At 38.4% G+C, this 16,597-nt stretch overlaps 1 protein-coding gene across 1 annotated transcript; it reads right to left on the bottom strand.

The window, feature by feature from the left end:
* Positions 1-2,539: 2,539 nt before the first annotated feature.
* LOC137737454 (uncharacterized) lies at positions 2,540-9,346 on the bottom strand. The gene is made up of 11 exons (XM_068476931.1): positions 9,026-9,346; positions 8,012-8,114; positions 7,435-7,930; positions 7,202-7,350; positions 6,606-6,806; positions 5,811-5,978; positions 5,332-5,685; positions 4,746-4,825; positions 3,945-4,305; positions 3,465-3,677; positions 2,540-3,107 (listed from the first exon to the last, which is right to left on the bottom strand). Exons 2-11 carry the CDS (start codon positions 8,054-8,056, stop codon positions 2,772-2,774), a joined length of 2,403 nt encoding a protein of 800 aa, XP_068333032.1. The 5' UTR covers positions 8,057-8,114; positions 9,026-9,346; the 3' UTR covers positions 2,540-2,771.
* Between the last annotated feature and the right edge of the window lie 7,251 nt (positions 9,347-16,597).

Genomic DNA, 16,597 nt, shown 5'->3' on the forward strand with positions numbered 1-16,597 from the left:
TCCTTACGGGAAAAAAAAAAAAAGAACAAAAAAAGGCAATTCATGTGTCCACCCTAAGGCTGAGGTCATACACTTCTTTGTCCTGCCAGTTATGATTAACAATTTTTTACCGACATTTGTCATAAAAAACATTTATTTTATTAATCATCATGTATCATTCAATAACAAATAATCAATCAAATTGAATATCGTCTAGTCATCCATAATTCATCAAATAAGCAGTTCGCTACGAGAAGATTAACATTGATTTGTTCAAAGACTCTTTATAATGAGTACTGTTTAGAGAGATTTTTTGGATGTAAACCTACTACGCCGTCTTAAGAGTAAGCTCGTTATAAAAACAATTTTGCATGCACACATGGGCCTAAAAGATTTGAACCCACCTTAGAAAGCATAATAGCACCAGTACTGTACACACATATTGGAAGGGCCGCAGTAGATATTGATACACATTTGAGTTCCTGCAGCCTTCAGCACAACCGCGTGTTGCAATTGCATGTTTAGTCCTCTGCGTTAAATGTATAATTCTAAAATTCAAGGGAAAGTTGGGAGACCATTCCAGAATTCACTGAAACTTCAGATTAACCATATTAACAATAGGGTTGCAGAATTGATTCATTCATTATAACAATCAAGATTAGCGTTCGCGCTTAGGGTTTAGAGATGTTAACATTATCAAATCTCAAATCCGAATCTCCTCTCCGTTGTTTGATTAAAAGGCTTAGACCTAGCCTTACACAACGACATATACAAATTGGCCTCTGAAAGAACCGACACCAAGTTCGAAACTTAGAAAAACGTTACAGAAGTAAGAATAAATTTATCTACAACTGGGTAACTGGGCAACTCCCAAACTCATCCCAGCCACTTAGACCATGCTTGTATTGAGTTGAGCTTTTGGGTATTTTAACAAAAATTAATAAGTTGAATTTACAGCTCAAAACCCCTGCCGAAATTTACTCATAAAATTCTTAATACTACTAGGTATTTGGGTAGCACAATATTTGATCATCTTCAAAAAGAAAGAAAAAACACTAAATTACACTAACACTGCTTGGTTCCGTTTTTCATCTTTACCTTTATACACACAAAAATAAAATAAAAATTTAAAACCTCAATAAAATCATGAATAAAAATTTCTACCCTTGTAAAGTATATTATTTTCCAAACTAAAGCCTCCCAAAACCCTAAAAAAATCCCATCAAATCATAAAGAATAGATCAACATCTTTTCACAGAGAAACACAGAGCTCAATGTATATGGTGACGGATCCAGTACATCTCTTTATACAGAGAAACACGGTTGAGACGACGGAGAGAGAGAGAGAGAGAGAGAGTCTCACAGACTTCTGAGTTTTGATCTCAACCGTGATTTCTCTGTATAAAAGAATGGAATGAACCCTAAAACATGATGCCGCCGTCACAAGCTCAGGGCTCGAGTACGGTTTCTCTATCTATCTATAGCAAGGAAAGGGCTGATGTAATCTCAGTGTTTATAGCCCAAAAGATGCTCCACGCCACGTCCCTCTTTTCCTGCGTACTCTCCACGTAAACAAAGCCCTAGTCAAACTCAAAGCCGAAGAAATCCACCGCCACTAAACATGGGTTGGAAGGTACGGGGCTTCTTACACTCATGTGCTTAAATAAAAGGCCCAAAAGCCTTTTTTTTTTATTTTTATTTTTTTTTATTTTTTATTTTTACAAGTGCTATACTAAAATGAATCGAAATCTTCTCTCAAACTCTATGTTCAGAGTCCAAGAATTAGAAGATCTGGACCATTAAATAGAGACATATTCAACCTTTAGTTTGTGTGAGGTGAGTTGAATGGGCTAATGTGACCGCATAATTTAAAATGAGTGGTCTGAATCTTCTGATCCTTAGGCTCCGGACACAGAGATCTGGATAGGATCATCATTCTACTTAAATATGTGATTGAGTTAAGCAGCTAATGTGTCGATCATAATTTAAAATTGAACTCTTCATTTATGAAAGTCGAAAATGTATCATGTTACTCATGAGTGAAGAGTAGGACTTCTAAATAGTAATCACGAGAGAAACTCGAATTAATCTAATATCAAAGGTATCCAATGACAGGGATCAAAATCCTTGAATACAAACTCCTAGTAAATAAACATGCCATACTAATTAAAGGGCGGTGCTATTCACATATATTGTTACCACTTATGTACCATTTTCAATTTTCGATTGTCAATTGAATAAATTAAAAAAAAAGATCAAAAAATAAAAGTTAACAATGAGTGCTTAAAAAATAAAAACGGATGTCCAGATAACACCGCCCCTAATCAAATAATCGTAATAAACATTCCGCTGCAAGTTCATAGCTCATATGGCTAGTACAATTTACACATTGCAGGTAGTAGTTCAGGTCTCTGTTCGATTCCCTCCGCTATCCCTTGTACTGGTACGGAAAAGATTTCTTTAAAAAATAAAAAATCGACCAACCCTTTTTCCCATAGGGTCAGTAATTTGCTATGCAAGATCCAGGGATGATTGCAAACTCAAAACATGCCAAATCAAGTTTGTCCGAAGGATAAAATGTGGTTCCAATAAAATTACTTCAAATGTCAAGATCAACATGTATAATACGATTTAAGGTGCAGAAAATCTGCTTATTGCTAGAGTGAGACTAACTATACTCAAAAGTGTAAGGGCAACTTCCCAGTGAGGATTCTAAACCACCGGCAACCAAATACAGTGAGGTGCAAGATAAACCCCGCTGAAACAACCCGGATACAAAATACAATATGGCTTTACGATTGATGAAGTTGTTTTGTCCAGTCAAAAGGTGACCAATCTTGATCGAAGCTCTTAACCGCTTGCTTCTGTGCCTCCACTGTCTCATGTCTTCGTCGACGATACATGTCTTCCTCAGGCAATTGTAGCATGCCTCTTATGACATTCAGCCCAAGACTGCTGTTGAACTGCTGCTCGTCATCAATAACGTGCACAAACCCTTTATTCAGACCAAACTCCACATGAAAGTACGGAAAGTCCTTTGGAATTGACCCACGCAAGCCCTTCACGCTTGTATCAATTAGTCTTTTCGCATTGTGTTGGCTCCACTCATCTTCCGCTTCATCAATTGCCTGAGAGAAAGTTTATACACTTATTTAGTTCAAATGAGCAGACAAATTAAAATCACAGATTGTAGATTCAACATTATAGATTAAAATGTACATAAGCATTCAATTCAGAATATTTTAAAACACAACAATTGAGAACCTAATAAAATCTATGCGTATGTGTTTGAATATGGGCATGCACTTGTATATGTATCCAAATTTACTAGCACAGATATGTCGCATGAAATAATGTCACAAGTTCCCGGAAAAAGGGAATAGGTCATGAGTATTTTTTCCAGAAATAATGAGCAAAAACATTTCAAAACAAGCAGAGCAGAAAATCAATGCTTTTAAAATGAAAACAAAGAACATAATCCTCACCTTTTTAAAATATAGAGGAGCCTCTTTGGCAATTTCATCGGGTATAGGGATACACTCGACTATGCAATGGCGGCGTTGTTGAGCCAACCCCATCACAGTTTCCAGAAAAACTACTTCCTTCTCTTGCTTTGCAAACATCATAATAAGGCATTTCTTGAAATTTCTAATTTCTTGCCACACATCGTCGTCAACAGTTCTTGTGGATGGCACATGCTTTTCAGAATTATATAGATCAGATCAAATACACATCAACAAAAGCATTTAAAATATTACAAAAGGAGCGAACTAAAATTACATCCCCTAGTAACCTGAAAAGGGTTCCAATAATCACTTCTTTTTTTTCATTTGAGTTGAAGATGGTAAACAAAAGCATGAAATCTGGCTTTCTGGAACTTTAAAGTAAAGTACGACCGACTTGTGCTCATTATCAAATGACTACTGCAACAAAAAAAGTAAGAAAAGAAACTAATTTAAGCTCACCTGCATTGGTATAATACAACAATGACCAGGCACAACAGGCTGCTGATGTGGCAACATCAAATACGTGAAATTTGCAATGGCCACAACAAGATGCGCCGGCCTCCTCTGATTTTCGAAGCAAAAGACACATCTCTCCTGCTGTGTTGCGAATCGAGTTGCAAAACTGTTGTTCTGGGTGACTTTCTGATCACTACCCTGCTTCTTCTTGGACTTTTTTCTTGGAGTGTCATCGTGGTCATATTCATCATCCGCCTGACCAGATATACTGTACTTTTTGTTCTGGGTTATCCTTCGAGCTAGATGCATATCAGCATCCTCCTCCTTTTTCTTCTGGCGAAGAGCCATTTCCTGCATAACATGTCTACATAAAAGGCAATCTGATTAGAACACCAACAATTATGTGAGGGAAAAAACAAATCATACCATGCACAGGAAATCAATCAACAAATGAACACTCCCCGACAGGAATTCCATAACGAATCCTATAAGAGTTGGCCCGTGTTGTATGTTACAAATTCTACTATACACTACAGTTCTGTTCTACAATTTCATCATCCTTACAAAATTGAATCTTGTACTTGTTTACAGAAATGGAAAAAGCACACAGGATAAAACAAGAACCGAACACTCATTTTCAAGAACTGCAAAAGACCCATTTGTCATTAGAAATACTACTTTGCTCCACACTCCCTTTTTATAACTTAAAGAACTAGTCCACAATTGTATCTTATTTACAGCAGAAAGCATTAGACAATAAACAAATAATAGGGGAAAATAGAAAATAATAATATGCAACATTACCTGCTTGTGCCCTGTTCATGTCTTGGTCTCATAAAATTATCTCCACTAGCCTGCTTTACCTTTCTGTTTTCTACTTCTTGCTATTAGCAAAAAGAAAAAATCAATTAATCACTGAAATAAAAAATCGTGATGTATGAATAACATGTTGTCCGCATCCTATGTGCTAAACAAGTGGGTTACACAGTGTTATAAACTAATAATCATAAGAAAGATTTTAATATCGCAATACAGAGAAGCATAGGCATCTCTGTAGAACTAAATAGATGCATGCAAAAAATGGTAGGGACACAACCCAAGCAAAAGTGTTTTAAGATTTTGTGAAGTTGAAAAAAGAAAACAGCAAACAAAGGACAGCAAATTCCCCAAACAAGATGAACCAAAATAGTCGTAACTGCAGAAGAGTATTTTCCACTGCATTAGAAGTTAGATAACCTCTATCCTAAGTTGCTCAATAAACCGGGTGGTAATTTAAGATGAGGATAATGTGGAGAACAGACTACGGACAATTCAATCTACCAACATTAGCATATAGGATAAAAAGCTGTTCATATTACTTGGGAGAGAGAGGATATTGCATGCTTCTTACCAGAAGTTCCTCAGCTTCTTCCAGCTTTCCTTTCATACGAAGTTGAAAGGCCTTAGCTGCCAACTGGTTCACATTCAATTCATGAAATGCAGCACTTGCTTCACTTGGTTTGCTAGTGTCTGCTATATTTTCGTGAGTGGGATTAGTCAAATCATCAGTTTGCTTACGAAGAACATCAGACATGAAGCTTCCATCATTTGAAAACTGATTTAAGTTAGCGACTGCAGCCGCCAAAATACTAGAATCCTGAGTAGAAACATCTCGCTTTTTCCAAGATAAAGAATCTTGCATTTTAGGCTCCCTCCATTTAGGAAGTCCACAAGATACATCCTTCAGGTAGTGCCGACTAGCGTCCTAGAAATCAAATTCACGTAGCATGTAAGAAACACAAATATTAATTATAAACTAAAAAACAAGGTCAATAACAGTTGAATTTCATAGTTCAGCATTTTCGAAAAACTGAGTGCCCTCCCATACACCTTTTTATTATCCATGTCACTTTGATTGCTGGAATCTGATTGGCGTTCCTCACTAAGCCCTTTCTGTCTACCTTTTATGGCATGTAGATGAGCACGCGATTGGGCAGCTTTATTAGATGCCACGGAGACGGTCAGTTCACCAAGAGAACCCCAACGCTCTCCGACAACCTGTATAAAAAAATAAGGATCAGATCCCAAAGAAGATACCAAAAACCAAAAAGATCAGGTAGCTTAACATGTAAGATGGGACTGTGCAGCAGGCTTTGGATAAATTAGCAGAAGCGAGTTCGATACCAATTCATTCCCCCACCCCCTCACATTGTATAAAAAATTAAAAATAAAAAGATAAACTGGAATTACACCCGTTCTTGGCCTCTCACCAAAATATTCATATGGAAGGGAAAGTATACTTATTCTAGGAAAGAAATACTAATCCAAAATAAAACGGGAAATTAAATCTAATCCCAATAAAACTGGAAATAATCCTAATCTATACTATTAATTAAGAGGACCCACTTTGTCAACCAAAGAGGGTAAATTACTATTAAACCCCCTTTAAGCTTAGTAAGTTGTATAAACAAATTTAAGTTTAGTGGTTATTTAGTAATATCACTAGCATGCCCCTCCTATTGTTTCTCTCTCACCCTTAAACTTCTCTTTTGCAAGTTACTACCTACCATGACATGCATCACGTGTGCCCTTCTGCCTAGTCCTTACAAAAGTAGGAAATCAGAAGACTAAAAACCTTAGACATTAAAATACTAAACCCTAAACTTTGGTTAAGCATCAGCATACCTCCTGGAGCCTTCGCCCTTCTCGAGTCGCCTGCTCTTTTGCACGCTTCAGAGCTTTTAGTTTCCAACTTGCACCCCCATCCCCAACAACTGAGGAAGACAAAAGTTTGTTTCCAGTAGCTTTAGGTTCATCTGTATCTTCCGGATAACCAGATCCGTCATCCTTTAAATATGGATTTAACTCCCTCGGATTGACCTTTATCTAAAACACAGGGAAGATAAAGTGTAGTCAGCAAACCATATACTCGTAAAAAGAAGTCAGGAACCATTTTTATTTTCAGTTGTAGGTTAAAACTCTTTGCAGTTAATTTCAGTAATTTGGCTTGTGTCCATTTTAGTCTTCGAACTCTAAAATGTGGCACTTAGCATCCTAAAGAAAAAATTGTCAGTTTAGTTGGGGACAACAGTAATTGCTGATCTACACCCATAAGCCAATGGGTTAAACCTGTACCCTTTCCTGTGCCATCTCTGACCCACACCAACCAAAACAAGCATGAACTTATTTGCCACATAATAGAAACTTTATGGCTTGGGTGTAACTCCAATTTAGTAGAACTAGAAAGGTAAATTCTAGCTTTACTAGGTGAAAAAGCATACCTCATCAGTCAGAGTTTCCTTTGGCTGCTCCTTGCCAGTCACTGTAGGGGTTCTATCTGTTTTTCCTTCAGGTCTAAGCATCCACTCTAAGCCAAATTCCTTCCTTGCAATTTCCCCATCTTTCAAACACCCAGGTCCTCTACCTCCATCTACATCGACAAAAAGAATGTGAATATGTAAAGACCATGTGATTAAATAATATATATTTTAAAAGAATGGCTTAGAATACATACCAGAAATTTCTTCATCCTCCATGCCTCCTCGACTCTTACGCTTACTCTTTTTCTTTCTATCTTTTTTTCTTCCTTTTTTGCGCCTTTCTTTCCTATCAGAACAACTGCCACTGTCTTTACCATCAGATGCAGAGGAAGAGTGATCCTCTGATGCATATTCTTTCCTGCCACTCTTCAATCTCTTCTTTGAGCTATAACTGACTTCATCCTCTGAAATACCCTCATTAATTCTCTTATCTTTTTTCCTACTCTGACTCTTCCTTCTACCTCGGTCGGAACTTCCCTCACTTTCAACGCCCAAAGAATATGATGATGATGAATACTCGTCCGACGAATACCACTTGTTTTTGGATCCCTTCTTTATTTTATCAAGCTCTTCACCGTCTGAACTACTATATTGAGAACTCTTCTTTTCCTTCCTACGCTTATTCACCTTACTACTCGACCTCTTCTTCTGTTTTTGTTTTTCTTTCCCAGGAGCGCTCAGATTCTCATCCTGTTACCAACAACATAAACTATTAAGCTACTCTCTAAAATAACAAATTAAATAACAGAACGAACAAAGGATAGGATATACCTTATCAATCTGATCTCGGGGTATGATCTTTACTCCAGCAAGCATTTTTTTAACTAACTGCCACCAATATGGTCAAGGTATGTACAATCAAACAATCAGCATCCTGCACACAACCACAAACAAAAAAGCTAGATATGTTACTCTCCAAAGATGAAAAATAAAAAATAACGTCACCCTCTGAATAATTTTGGGGATAAACTAACTTGAAAACTTTGATTTAGCCTTTCATCTTTCATTTCATATTGTAAGTAACACGTAATGAGCTTATTTTCCCTCAAAAGTAATATTTTTCATAAATGAATGTGGAATATTTGCAGGTTCCTAAATAAAAATTCTTGATGGTTCACTAGGGAAAAGGAAAAAGGTTAATGGTTCACATGGTGGGTTTTGATGAGAAAACCATATGATCTGATTCCTGAGTAAGCAAAGCTCCAATGATATTCAACCCTTCTTAAGAAAAATCAATCTTGAAAAACATAAGTTCTAAATATCATAGAACACCACTACATGTCGGTAAAAGATGATAGTTTGATTGTTTGGACAACCGATCACATTATTCAATAATCTTCCTAGTAGCGCCCAGTTGTTTCCCAAAGCTCAAAGCACTCTACATTTCATAAAAAAGTCACTTCCTTCAATTTCAACTCATTTTCACTGAACTCATCAATGTTTATTACTCTTTCCTTAAACCAAAAAGCAAACCTTCCAGGAACAATTTGCACCACGCCACCGCGATTTAAACCGAAAGCAAGCTTAACACTAAGGGCAATTTTTATGCAACATATAAGAACCTAATATCAATGAGGGCATAAGTTGGAAGAGAAGAAAAAGAACGAAGATCGTTGATGCAGGCACTATAAAAGTACAAGAGCGGAAGGATACCCAAAACCCATAACAAATCACAGTCAAAATTAGTGTTATTGCAAACCCTAAATTCAAAATGTTTCACTAGTTTTCCATATTTTCTCATCAAACAAATAAACAAATTCGTATAAAATCAGAAAAGTAAATTACCAGCAGCAGCGTGCTACGTGGCTCGTATGACAGCGTTCCTCTGCCCGCAACGGCGTCGAGGTTGCTTTCGGCGGCGATGAGAGGCGGGCACCGGAGCAACAGTCGGGTTCTGAAAGGATCAGCTGTTCCTAATTCGCAGCAGATATCGCCGACGAAAGAGTTTGAGGTGGTTCTGAAGAACCCTGAAGAAAAAATCAGGAGAAAATAAAAAAGGAGTAATCTATCAGTCGGAGTAAACGTGGATGTCAATTTGGATTTGGATTTGGATTTGGATCATGTGGATTTGGATTTGTTTAACAAGGATGATAGGCGCGCTCGCCCACGGCCGACGAAAGAGTTGTATTTAGAGCTGATTTGGTATTGCTGTGCTTTGAAAAAAAACTGTTTCTGCTGTGCTATGAGAATAAGCAGTTGTGAAATAAAGCAGCAGAGTGTTTGGTAAACTTTTTTGTAAAAGTGCTTTTGAAAAGAAAAAAAGCAGTATTAGAGTGTTTGGTAAACTTTTATGTAAAACAGATGTGAAAAAAAGTCGGTTTTTCAAAGCTGAGTTTTGCAGCTTCTTGTTTTTGGCTTTTTTTCATCCAAAACTGTGAAAAAAAGCTGAATCTGAATGTTTACCAAACACAAAAACAACTCCCAGCTTTTTTTTATAGCAGCTTTTTTCAGAATCAGCTCAGTACCAAACCAGATCTTACATCTATTATAAAAAGTCAAAAAATTAAAATATTTTACATCTATTATAAAAAGTCAAAAAATTAAAATATTATTTCTTCACGCAAGTGGCCCTTTATCAGAGTGATGTAAAAATGTTGAACCCTTGCATGACGCCGTAGATTCAAATTTCATCGATTATTAATTTAACATCTAATGTAATAAAATCTATCGTTCGACCAAAAAAATTGCTATTTCCCCACCCACTTTTATTTCTAAAAAAAATGGGGTCTTCTAATCTTTAGCACGTTTGGTCGGAATTGAAAATAAAAAATCTTACTCAAGTAAACCATCTCTCAAGCCCGAACTCCTGGGGCTTTTTTCGCAAGGAGCGCATGTATGTGGGGTTATGTTAGATGATGATGAAGAATGCTTTCTGAAATTCAATTAAGGGAAGGTAGATAAGAGTTACAGAGAGGTTCTAATTTAGGCAACCAAAATCCTAGGGATAAGAAAATCTAGTAATTATTCCAAAAATTAAAAAAAAAAATACACTAAACCGTAGACATGGATTTAAAAGAAGAGCATGAATTTTAAAGCAAAACAAGATAGAAAAAATCTCAATTCATATTCCCTGAGGAACAAACCAAGAGCAATTTAGTTAGAAAAATACACGGGAGTTTAATGAGAAACAATGCTATGAACAGAATTTGAAATTGTCTGACGCATAAGCATGGCAGCGCTGCTTACCAGCTTCAATTTTTGTCCAACTCCACAATCTCTCTAGTTATAATAGTAGATCCTACAATGGATTTCAACTATTGTATACAAGTAATGTACGGAGTAGCCCATTCTAAACACCATGGTTCACATTATCTTTCCCAATTTGTTGCTACAAGAGGAATTGGATGACATGATTTCAAGAACACATGCATAACAACTTAATTAAACTAGACTACGAGAAATTTATAACTTAAACTTAAAGTAAATGCATTCAATCCTTATAAGATCACCTGCAAAAATTTCCAACAATAAATCCTTATATCCATACCTGCACAAAATGATGAGTGGTGAATCTGATGACGATCTCCTTACATGCTGCTAGTGGTATAGGTGTTGTTCTAAGACGTAAAAATGTAAGACATTGTACATCTGATAGGTGGATAAGTACCACACCATAACATGATGCAATAATATGGTCCATGTCAAGCATGGTCATCCATTGATCAATGTTTGCATGAGTTTCAAAATATGTTAATGCATGCTTCAACTCATGGACACTATTTTCAGACCCATATAGCTTGGAGTAGCAACTTGAGTAAGTCTTTAACTCTTGTAATAAGTATTTTTGCACTTGGACCCATCCATCCTCATTATAACCTAATAATGATGCAATTGCTTTAAAACCGCAATGTCTATCAGCTGCCACATCTTTTAGAAGAATAATGTATGGCCTCAATGCCACTAGAAATGCATTAATTAACTTTGTTTGTACCATATTTGACCAATCTCGAAACTACTGAGCCCTGGTCAACAGTATACCGTCAAGGACCCACAAGAGTTTGCCTCCAACCAAAAGGCCAATCACAACGCGACACGTGTTGATATCAAAGGCCAATCACAGCGCAACACGTGTCGATATCAGAGGCCAATCACAACACGACATATGTCAATGTCAAAACAAAGCTAGAAACTCTCTTCTATAAAAAGGGATAATTCTCCCATAATAATCCCTAATGTCATTTGTACTAAATCATTCACTATAACTCATTACAGGAGAGCTTGAACCTATGTATTTGTATAAACCATTCACAACTAATAAGAACTCCTCTACTCCGTAGATGTAGCCATTCTGGGTTAACCACGTACATCTTGTGTTTGCTTCCCTGTCTCTGTCCATTTACATACTTATCCACACTCGTGACTGGAGCAATCTGGTAAAGGTCACAAACTTGACACTTTCTATTGTACCAAAATCCTCGCTGATTTTGTGCATCAACATTTGGCGCCGTCTGTAGGAATAACACTTACTCCTACTCTCGTTAGCTTTGTCAAGCTGGTTTCCACCATTCGTACACTCTCTTTTGACCAAGCATTCCTCTCTAACATGGCAAGCGAAGGAAACCACAGCACATAGAACGACACCCCCCTCGCTCTTAGTGTAAGACAGCGAAAGAATGAACGAAATAAGTTCGCTCTTCAAGCTAAAGTCAAAGAGCTGGAAGCTCAGAACAACAGGATAGTAATGAAGAATGAGGTCCTCCATGAGTAGTATGAGAAACTCTTTAAGATGCTCCATGAGGCGAGGCATACTCAAACACACGAGCTTATTACCCTCGCGGAAGTCGACCACCAAATGGGTGCCCCCTAACATAGAGGGTCACCAATCTTTGACATGGTTGTTCCTAATAAAGAGCGAGTTAATCATCAAGGTTTTGATCAACATGAGGCCTCTCTTAATCCAGTTGCTTCAACCCGAAGTGGGAGAAGTGGAGGAAGGCATCTCCTTGCAGAGGGAGCGAAATGATCGAAAGCCATTTATCGTGATTGTCGAGACTTTTTGAGACAACATCAAGAGAATCCCATCCACATAAGCTCAAAGATCAATAACCCAAGGGTTTTTGAAAGACTTAGTCCCCTCCCATGACCTAGGCCAGTTGTCAATCTAGGAAAGGAGCAACAGGTCCCAGAGGAACATGAAGGTACAAGGGACTCGGAAGTATTCCGAAATACTCGCTCTAGAAGTCAGTACAGCGAGTCTAAGGAAAAATCACACGCTCTTGATCAAACTTTCCTACTTCTAAGAGGCAATTGAGACTTACAGAAGAAAACTCCAATAGTACATGACTCTACTTAGGATCCTCTTGTCCTTCAGCTTATTGAGGAAGTAAATAAGTTAAAGCCTGAACATCAAGCCGAGATACCTGATTGGAACCAACCCAAGCCTGACCCTCTTACAAGAAGGATCCTCAACACCCCCTTCAAGTGAAGATAAAACAAAAACTCGGTTTACAACTCTACATTGGAAGAAATGATCTGATTGAACACCTTAATCTCTTTGAGTTCACCATGGCATACCAAATGCATACCGATGAAGAGCGATATCTTCTCTTCCCCTCCACCCTTTCTGGTGGAGCTTTAAATTGGTATTGTCTTCTTCCACTTGAGACGGTAGACTCATTTGAGGAATTGAGGAAACTATTTGTCTCTCAACACATCTTCCAGACCGATCGCTTGCACTCTACAGATGACTTGTACACTATTTGCCAAAAGCCGGGCGAGTCACTATGAAAGTATACCAGCCGCTTCAGCTATGAGTATTCTCGCTGTGCTAAGGCAGATGATAATACCGCCCTCAAAGCCTTTACGGCAGGCCTACGTGACTGTTTCTTCAAGTACATGATCAATGCCAACACTTGGAAGATTTACTCTGAGGTGATGGCGCATGCTTACAACCACGTCTCTGCCGAGGCAATGACATATCAGGGGAAACCCCCTATAGCCACCCCTTATCAGCAAGTGAGGAGTGAGAGCCAGATCCAACCAAATGAGAAGACCTCAACCTTCCAAACAGCAGTAACGCCCCTTCTTGGCTTACTTAATGTTTCGCCAAGACAACAAACATATCAACCTCAAGGCAAGAGAAAAGATTTCCATCCTCACCAGTCCCATTTTAGTTAGAAGAATAAAGGGCATTATCGCGATAACCAAGGGTATCACCACGATAATGCCCGCCCCTAGGCAGTCAACGCAGTAGGCCAAACACTTGTCAAGACAGGCCCTACGCCGAGGTATGTGACCTACACACCTTTGAACGCCACATGCGCGACCATTTACCCTAGTATAGCTTACCTGATACCGAAGCCAAAGCCGAGGCAACCAGATTACAAGTCCACGAAGAACACAAGCATACTACTACCACGAGTATAACGGCCATGATGGTGAGAATTGTATCACCCTTCATGATCATATTGAAGCTTTGGCACGTGAATGAAAAATTGATCAATTCCTCCTTCACCCTCCAAGGGATAACCGTAACTAACCCTAAGTGAACGTGATATATTTCATAAGCGGCAGCACACCCATATCTGAATCTTTCAACAGGGGCATGAAAAACTGTGAACGAACTTTTAAGCCTGGCCACCAAGTGTTTCACGTGGAAGACATCAGGGGAGGCAAGTATCAAAAGCCTAATTGGGATCCAATATGTTTCTACCTTGAGGAATAAAAAGGTATCACTTACCCTCACAATGACCCATTGATCGTGGAGGCTTACATAACAAACTTTGACGTACGACGAATCCTGGTAGACGCAGGGGCTTCGGTCAATATCATGTTTGCTAAAGCTTTTAGGGCACATACTGTAGCTGAACACTTGCTCGATCACTCAGTTTCTCATCTGATAAGCTTTTCCGGTGATGTCGTGCAACCTTTAGGGAGCATACATTTACCCTTCACCATAGGTATAGGCCCTTACACAACCACCATCACCACTAACTTCTAGGTGGTTAACTGCCCAATGACATACAATGTCATTTTTGGGCGCATGGGCATCAATGATCTCAAGGCTATGGTATCCACACATATATTGTTGATGAAATTTCCAACCCCCTTATGGCAATGGTTACATCAAAGGAGATCAACTTAGTGCACGATCATGTTACAACACTTCAGTCAAGCAACAACACTTGCCTATGCCCAAAGAAACATTTTCTATACATGACCAAGTTATAAAAACCAGCTTGAACAAAGCTAACTTGGATTTTCATGGTGGTAACAGACAACCTGACGATCCTCGAGATGACTCTTTCACCCAGCAAGCATAACCTGCTGAAGAGTTGGAGAAGGTCTCTATCTCAAAAGATTATCCGGACCACATAGTGAAGATTGGCACCACTTTGTCACCATCCATTCGGTTGGCCTTGATTTCCTTTTTGCAAAAGAACATTAAAGTCTTCACTTGGTCATACGAAGACATACCAAGCATCTCTCCCGATATCATCTGTCATTGCTTGAGCATTGATCCCAAGACCAAGCCGGTGAGACAGAAGCAAAAATCTTATGACGCTGAACGATACGAGGCAATGAATGCAAAAGTTGAAAAACTCAAAAGCATAGGCTTCGTCCATGAAGTCAATTATCCAGTGTGGGTAGCAAATGTGGTCCTTGTTAAGAAAAATCTGACCAAGGAAAGTCTTTTGCTTTAAAAGATCTTGTGGAGAATGTGTGTCGACTACACCGACTTAAACAAAGGATGCCCAAGTGATAGCTTTCCCTTTCCTCTCATTGATAGGCTTATAGACTCTACAACAGGGTGTAAACTCTTGAGCTTCATGAATGCTTACTCAGGGTACAACAAATCCTCATGAACCCTTCAGACCAAGAACACACGGCCTTCACTACTGACAGATGACTATATTGCTATAAAGTGATGCCATTCGGCCTAAAGAATGTAGGGGCGACTTATCAAAGATTAGTTAATTCAATGTTTGCTAAACAGATTGGGAAAAGCATGGAAGTTTATGTTGATGATATGTTAGTCATAAGCAAACATGTCGGCCAACACATCACCAACCTGTTTGAAACCTTCTCCATCCTGAAGCAATATTGAATGAGGTTGAACCCTGACAAATGCGCCTTCGGCGTGGGCTCTGGAAAATTTTTGGGCTTCATGATTAGCCAACGAGGCATTGAAGCTAACCCCGAGAAGATCAAAACAATCATTGACATGAAATAACCAGTAACTTCAAAAGACATCCAGAGCCTTACTGACAAGGTGGCAGCCTTAATCAAGTTCATCTTTAAGGCCACAAACAAATGCGCTCATTTTTTCAAAGCACTTAAGGGAAGTAAGAAGTACATTACATGAACTGATGAATGTGCCGAAGCATTTAAGAACCTCAAAGAATACATAAGTAAAGGCCCTCTGCTCTCCAAAGCTAAAGTTGGTAACACCTTAATTGTCTATCTGTCTATCTTGGCTTCAGCAATCAGTTTCGTCCTCATTCGAAGGGATGGTAGTATCGAACGACCTGTCTAGTACGCTAGCAAGGCTTTACAAGATGCGAAGACACGACACTCCAACATTGAGAAATTAGCTCTAGCATTAGTCATGTCTGCTCGAAACTTCACCCCTACTTGTCACGCTCTGATCCAGACATACGTCCAGGATCGACACGTGACGACACCCAATTACTCGTATATCTCATATACCCGACCTCAGGAATATGGCAATTCACAATTCGAGAATCAAATTGCAAAGAAAATTTTCATTTACCTTATGGCTGCATTTAACCTCCTCGTTAGACTGCCTACGTACCCTTAAATAGGGATCAAGCCATTTGTAGTTCATTGACACAAAATCAGAAGTTTAATCCACTAAGTTCAAATAGAAAAACATAGCATTCCTTAATCATTTATTATAACCTGATAACATGTAGTTCCTTGACTCAAGCTACATAATCAACCCCCATGAAAACATGATTTCTCTCCCATCTAACATTTAAATCATTATGTCTCATCATGATATCGCAATTCACAAGATACATCATATTTAAGAACCGACAAAATACAAAACCATTCTCTATCTGCATTAATTAATTAATTTAATCAAAGTAATAACAATCTTTCCCATATTTTCTAAATTCATACCTTATGAAATCATAATCGAATCATGGAAAATCCCGAAAGAGTCACTCAAATGTCCAACATCTTTTCTAACTCAATTCACAAGACTCTCGAAAACATTGACATATATATATATAACCAAGGCTAGAGGGACATAGTTAGGCCAAGTCTCCTTCTCCAATTAATGGGATTTTAGGCCACTCCACGAAATTTAACAACTCGGGTTCTAGACCACTCCACGGAACCAAACCAAATATGATCGCCTACAAAATGTACCAAGTACAACCAATCATC

Source organism: Pyrus communis, chromosome 6, assembly GCF_963583255.1.
Source record: "Pyrus communis chromosome 6, drPyrComm1.1, whole genome shotgun sequence".
Taxonomy (NCBI): domain Eukaryota; kingdom Viridiplantae; phylum Streptophyta; class Magnoliopsida; order Rosales; family Rosaceae; genus Pyrus; species Pyrus communis.

Coding starts and splice junctions, on each gene's coding strand:
- LOC137737454 (XM_068476931.1), bottom strand. CDS start 8,056: ATGCTTGCTGGAGTAAAGATCATACCCCGAGATCAGATTGATAAG. Junction 7,351..7,434: donor GGAGGATGAAGAAATTTCTG/GTATGTATTCTA, acceptor TTGTCGATGTAG/ATGGAGGTAGAGGACCTGGG. Junction 4,306..4,745: donor CATGAACAGGGCACAAGCAG/GTAATGTTGCAT, acceptor CCTTTTATGTAG/ACATGTTATGCAGGAAATGG.